Raw genomic sequence first — 7,010 nt, 5'->3', positions numbered from 1 at the left:
ATTTCTTCGATAAGCTTCTATTGTGTTCGAATATATTGCATCTGCTAGAATGTAGTACAAGACCACACATACAACTACACCAAACAATACATTAATTTTGTAGCTTTCAACTATTATCAATAGAGAACGGCACACATAAACACATATATAGTGACACAAATAAACATCCATATTATAGCACATATAGTTGTGTAGGTAATACAACAAATAGTAGCTAAAATAAGATACTCTTTCTCTATAATACTTTATGACTGCATGCATTTAAAATTTTCATTAATGAAAATATGCAAGTACAACGAAGAAATAAGATAGGAGAGATTTGAATAGATAGAGGATAGACATGGGAATTGAAGTTTGTCATTTATTAAAATCTATCTCCAAGAAAAGGAGTGCTACTTGAATTGACAAAAAAGTGGGGGAGGTTCTTTTTCAATACCAGAATTGGGTACTTTTCCAAATCTGCTAGAATGTAATACAAGACCACACATGCAACTAAAAATACATTAATTTTGTAGCTTTCATCTATTATCAATAGAGAACAGCACACATAAACACATATATAGTGAAACAAATAAACATGCATATCATAGCACAGATAATTGTGTAGGTAATATAACAAATAATAGCCAAAATAAGATGCTCTTTCTCTATAATACTTTATGACGATACGCATTTAAAATTTTCATTAATGAAAATATGCAGATACAAGAAATAATTAAGAAGATCGGAGGCATTTGAACACATAGAGGCTAGACATGGGATTGAAGTTCATCATTTATTGAAATCTATCTCCAAGAAAAGGAGTGCTACGTGAATTGACAAAGAAGTGGGGGAGGTTCTTCTTCAATACCAAAATTGAGTATTTTTCTAATCTTCTTCTTACTTCTCCACTTCTTGTTTCTTAAGTTCCTTGAAGAATTTGAACATTTATTACTCTCTTATCATGTGATTTTATAGCTTTGGTAGTTTAGTTTGTGTTTTTCTTGCATAAATCGTGGTGGGGAGTGGATAAACATAAGTTAGACAAATGTAAAAGGTAGTCTAGGCTATACATGCACATCGGCAGTTGAACATAGGTATTTTTTTCTATGTATTGTTGAAAACAATGCCCCATCAACATGCAAAAAGAGGCGCCAAAAAAGAAAAGAGACCTACTAGTTGCGAAATTGTGTTCTATAACTAGCAACTCCTTGGGTTTTTTGGCCAAAATTTAGCACGTCCATTTGCACATTTATCAATGCATGAAATTGTAACACATTTAAATCGTTGTGTAAGAATTGTAATTGGAGTGCGACAGGTAAAGGTGCCGAATTGAAATTGCATATTTTCTTTGTGAAATACTCGCAATATTGGATATGTGTCATGTGATACGTTGCTTAGCATGAGGTTGGACACACTTCTAAGCTGTTTTTTTCTTTCAAAGCTCAACAAATACGTCGTCAATATGGGTGTCCATGGGCCTCATTCGTTGTCACTAGTGTCCTTTAATACTATCTGTTGAAATTCCCATTCATTTTGTCGTTCGACTATTACGACTTATCAATGTGCCACAAAAATTACTTATTTACGAAGCTAGGCTTTTGGCATTTTATTGGGCTTAAACCATCTTGTGAGACATGTATAGCTGCAACAAGCACTCCAGGAAGTCATCGTTTCATTGTGAGACTAAAGTCAAGAAGCCACAGCTGCAGTTACAGTGGAGGATCCTTATGAGGGAGTTAGGGCACGACCTTTATTAGTTAGTATATAAGGTAGACTGTCGTGCCTGTATCTTAGAAGATGTCTTCAGTTGCCAACGCAGCCGAAGTTTGGGTTGGCATCCAGGAAAGCAGCGATGCCATGGGTAGTCTCGATGGCCTTGCGCTTGTACACCTCAAGAAGGCTATGGTCGCCAATGCTCTCGAACTGGAGGGTGTGGTGGACCACACAGGAGCCTGCGTGATCAGCCGCACCCGTAATTTTGATGGTGTGATGGAAGTTGCGCCAGTGGGTGCCTAGGCCGCACCCTTCCACGATGCTCCATGTCGCCTCACGGGTGTTGCGGTCCGCGTGCTCGCACTTGTTCTTCACGAAGTTGAAGCCATGGAAGTCACCTGCAGGCGCGCCAATACATTGAAATAATCGTGCTAGTCGAAGGATATTCTGCTGTATTATTAGTCATTGAAAGATCTGCTGCACTGATCGCGGAATCAGGCGTAGAGCGAGCATTGTCGCGTCCCCCCCCTCTCTCTCTCTCTCTTTCAAAACAAAACACCTGCACACCCACACACACTGACACACGCCCACTTACTAGCCCCTCTCTCTCTCTCTCACTCTCTTCCGCCCCGCCCCGCCCCGCCCCGCCGCCCAAATCCCAATTATCTCCCCACCAGAGACAAAGAGAGTTCCTTGTACTGACCGGAGCGTGTGTATATATATTAGTACGCTGTCATCTTACCCATGTTCTTGCCGAACTTGACGTAGGCCAGGTTCCCGGGCGTGGCCCACGTAGCGCCTTCCTTGAGGTCTATGCTTTGGTAGATGCCAGGCACGGCGGTCACCAGGGTGACGTGGGCATCCTCCACCAGGGCTTTCCACATGCGGGACGCTGGATGCTTCACGGGCACGTCGAACACCTCTACCACCTTCGCCATGTTGTAATTCGCTTATACGTACCTCTTAGACTGTTATTCTGCCACAAACACACCCTGGCCCGTATAGCTACTGCAAGCCCGCCTCTCTCTCTCTCTACTTACAGATCTAGCTCGAGTATCCACCAAGCTGCCCCGATCCCCTTTATATAGGATCCGAGTCTCCAGACACCTTCTATTATTATGGTTGTTCTGTTGTAATAGGACTCTTCCTATTATTATGGTTGGTTCATTACTACTATTGTTTAAAGGGCCGCAATCATACTACTATTGAATTGAATAACAAATACGCACGTCCCAGGACGCGGCTTTGAAATTTAGGGGGTGCCACGTGCTCCAGATGGTCTGTGATTGTGACGCGAGAACCCTCCCCCTCACATGCATCTTCTAGAATTCATGTATTTTACCCAATTCGTTATCGCTGCTTTAATTTGAAGGGACACCCAAATTATTTACTTGAGCGGGCCCAATCAAATTTGGACTTCTTCCTTAATATATTCCAAGGGCATGCTACTTTCCCAAGTGTACCCTTCCGGTCAAAGGGCAAAGGAGACCTTCTCGTTGAACCCTAACCCAATACCAAACTTGAATTATCTCAAGCCTCTTGATATACATGGCCTTTGTGTATCAAGTCTATCAACCACCACTAGAAAAACCCTTGAAATTATTGACAATGACACCTAAAACAATTCGCTATTGCATACTTCAGCATTTCTCTCTCTCATCCGAAAGGTGTCTAGTCTTGCTTGGTTGCCTTTGGACTTTGTTTTGCTTGCTGCCATGATGAGGACTTGGATTGATAAAGCCTCATCATCGGTTTACTTTATAATGTGTAGATTTCTATGACTTGCACCATTAGCCACACTAATGTTGAGGTCAATATTGGTTTTGGTTAACATGCACCATGTGCCTATTGTAGCACACACTAGCGCGTGGAACCTATTGTCCTCTAGCCATTGCTATACACATCATGAGCATTTGATTTCACAATGATATCTATGTTAGTATTTATGTAGATGGAGCTTTGTGAGTGCGATGCAATTCTAGCCCTATACATCATCTTTACGAGTGCAAATGGGTGCAATGCCCCTTGCCCCCCCCCCTTAGCCTGCTTGCCGATCAAGCTCTTTTAGAGTTTTCTAGATGTGATAGTGCACGAGCCATAGGGGATATGCACTCCTTTGTGCTATTGCTTTGTCTCTCACTAGGCACATCGATACAAGAAGCTCTTTCTTTCATTGTCTCTCATATGCACAGATGCTCACAAACTAGTTCTTCTTCTTATCTTGTACGTTCTTTTCTAGAATAGAGTGTTAGGGGGTACGCATGTGCAAACACTATGTACCAATGTAACAATACACATATGATGTGCTAGCTATCAGTACACCAAGTGTAATATGGGTATCCACCCGTTTTTACACTACAAGGATTTGGGCCACTAGCGACACCGATTAGCGACAGCAGATAGCGGCGTCGCTATTTGCGTCGCATTTGCATCGCTATTAGCGACGGGCCGTAGGGAAAACACGCAGCCGAAACCCGAGCACGTTTTTCATTTCTTTTGCTCCATTGAGAGTTTTGAGAGCGAGAGCGAGGGAGAGAGCAACCATCGTGAGAGAAGGAGAGGAAGAAGACTTGCCGCCGCCGCCGCCGCCGTTGTTCGCGAAGGAGAGGAGGAGCCTTCATCGCAAAGAGAAGCCGCCCCACGCTCACCATATCTCATTGGTGAGTCTCCCTCTCTCTTTCTCTTGCTTGTTCAAGGTTTAAATCACTCTCTTTTGCTTGTTTAGGAGAGGAAATGAAAGAGAAAGAGAGGGAGAGGGAGAGAGAGGGAGAGGGAGAGAAAGAGAGGGAGAGTACATTCTCTCTCTCCCTCTCCCTTTTGCTTGTTTAATGTTTAAATCGCTTTCTTTTTTGCTTGTTTAGGAGAGGAAATGAGAGAGTAAGAGAGAAAGAGAGGGAGAGGGAGAGGGAGAGGGAGAGGGAGAGAGAGAAAGAGAAAGAGAAAGAGAAAGAGAGGGAGAGGAAATGAGAGAGGGAGAGAAAGAGAAAGAAAGGGAGAGGAAGGGAGAGTGCATTCTCTCTCTCCCTCTCCCTTTTGCTTGTTTAATGTTTAAATCACTTTCTTTTTTGCTTGTTTAGGAGAGGAAACGAGAGAGTAAGAGAGAAAGAGAGGGAGAGGGAGAGGGAGAGGGAGAGGGAGAGGAAGAGAGAGAAAGAGAATGAGAGGGAGAGTGGATTGTCTCTCTCCCTCTCCCTTTTGCTTGTTTAATGTTTAAATCACTTTTTTTTGCTTGTTTAGGAAATGAGAGAGAAAGAGAGATAGAGAGGGAGAGGGAGAGAAAGAGAGGGAGAGTGCATTCTCTCTCTCCCTCTCCCTTTTGCTTGTTTAATGTTTAAATCACTTTCCTTTTTGCTTGTTTAAGAAATGAGAGAGAAAGAGAGATAGAGAGGGAGAGAAAGAGAAAGAGAGGGAGAGGGAGAGGGAGAGAGAGAAAGAGAAAGAGAGGGAGAGTGCATTGTCTCTCTCCCTCTCCCTTTTGCTTATTTAATGTTTAAATCACTTTATTTTTTGCTTGTTTAGGAAATGAGAGAGAAAGAGAGATAGAGAGGGAGAGAAAGAGAAAGAGAGGGAGAGGGAGTGGGAGGGGAAGGAAATGAGAGAGGGAGAGGGAGAGGGTGAGAGAGAGTGTGTGCATTCTCTCTCTCACTCTCCCTCTTGCTTGTTTAATGTTTGAATCACTTTCGTTTTTGCTTGTTTAGGAGAGGAAGTGAGAGAGAAAGAGAGAAAGAGAGGGAGAGGGAGGGGAAGGAAATTTAAGATAATAGACTTATCGATAATGGTATGCAATGTGCTTTGCCATGGGCCACGTACATTGGTGACTCTTTAAGATGGCTTAAAAATGGTCATGTCCTTCATAATGTCCAAGTGGGGGATCTAATTGTGATATGAATAATTCATTGTTTTTGTATTAACTTTATAGGCATAACAAATTAGAAATCATGCCAACTAGTCAACGGAAGGACTAAAAGAAAATGATACCCTAGCTAATGGTCATTACGGGACTTCATCAAAATGAACCCAAAAGTATTGTTATAGAAGAAGAATCGCTTAAATTGAGTATAGGATATTTTCTCTCAGGTCTTATGACTATGAGTAGAATTGATTGAAATAAATTTTATTACTATAGTTGATAAATTTCATAGATGGCGCGCATTAATTTTAATATGCAATCCTAGGACAAAAAAACCACATTTCTAAGATGCTTTTTATTAAGACTGATTTATTATGAGACTAAGAGATCCTCAATGATGCTCAAAATGGATTACTTATACTCAAAGCCCTCTAGTACAGTTTTTTACAATAACGAATAATTATCTACCGAGACAAACAAATCCTTGAGCATGATACAAGGCCGAGATATAACATCAGAAAATCTCTCAACTACTATATACAATGCAAGATTTATGATCAACTTGCAACTTGACGTACATCTCCATAAAGCTATCCATTTAAGCCTCGTTTGCTGTAATGTAGATAAGATGGAAAACGAAGAAGGTCTTATTATTCAAGACCGCGAGACGTATCTTAATCAGCGTGTCCCATGTCCTTGCTCTCAATGCAAGTTGGCAATTAGACGAAAACGTCGATTGTCTATAGAACACGTACGATGATTTGGCGAGTTTCAATCTGAGATCATTGATCAGGCGATTGCAGATTTTCAGCAAATGGTAATTTGAAGTTAATATTAATCATGCATTGTACTCACAAGCTAATTGAAAACCATACACAATAAGATTGGGTCTTGTTGGAAAATTTTCTATCTAGGGGGGTGATGTCTCGACCCAAGGGGGAGTGCACCCTTTGCAGCCAATTAGAAGAGTTCGTGGACGTGCAATGGATGGATTGCAGGAGCCAATCCACCACTCGCAAGGCCCATCTATACCGTGAATGCCAGAGGAGACAGACAACCTTCCCGACCTACCTACAATCTTGGAACCTAAGATGGAGGCAATGATCGATGCATTGATTCCCATGGATGTTGAGACATCTGACCCACTTAGAGAGGAAGCATCCATACCATTATATGATGGGTGCCGAGTATCTCGGTTGAAGACATTGCTTGCACTCTTAAGTGTATAAGCAAAATACGATTGGAGCGATACGAGTGTGACTGAGTTATTCAGGTACCTTACACATAGGCTTCATTGATTTTTTTAAAAAAACAGTATTATTGCAAACATTTGTGCTTTTTCAAGGTATTTTATGATTTTTTTCAGGTTATTAAAATATCATATATTACCACCTGCAAATACCATGCCTAAGTCTCATGATGATACGCGACATGTTTTATGGAAGCTTGGCATGGACTACAATAA

General features: G+C 41.5%; 1 protein-coding gene across 1 annotated transcript; it reads right to left on the bottom strand.

Moving 5' to 3' along the window:
• Window positions 1-1,637: 1,637 nt before the first annotated feature.
• On the bottom strand, window positions 1,638-2,761 carry LOC148035819 (major pollen allergen Aln g 1-like). Its single transcript, XM_087677832.1, has 2 exons — window positions 2,438-2,761; window positions 1,638-2,093 (listed from the first exon to the last, which is right to left on the bottom strand). The coding sequence occupies exons 1-2, from the start codon at window positions 2,631-2,633 to the stop codon at window positions 1,786-1,788; spliced, it is 504 nt and encodes a 167-aa protein (XP_087533958.1). The 5' UTR covers window positions 2,634-2,761; the 3' UTR covers window positions 1,638-1,785.
• Between the last annotated feature and the right edge of the window lie 4,249 nt (window positions 2,762-7,010).

Source organism: Lygodium microphyllum, chromosome 5 (assembly GCF_053477565.2).
Source record: "Lygodium microphyllum isolate KBCC chromosome 5, Lygodium_microphyllum_v1.1.10, whole genome shotgun sequence".
NCBI classification, from domain to species: Eukaryota; Viridiplantae; Streptophyta; class Polypodiopsida; order Schizaeales; family Lygodiaceae; genus Lygodium; species Lygodium microphyllum.
This window is presented reverse-complemented; position numbering and strand designations above follow the sequence as displayed.

Coding starts and splice junctions, on each gene's coding strand:
- LOC148035819 (XM_087677832.1), bottom strand. CDS start 2,633: ATGGCGAAGGTGGTAGAGGTGTTCGACGTGCCCGTGAAGCATCCAGCG. Junction 2,094..2,437: donor CAAGTTCGGCAAGAACATGG/GTAAGATGACAG, acceptor GCGCGCCTGCAG/GTGACTTCCATGGCTTCAAC.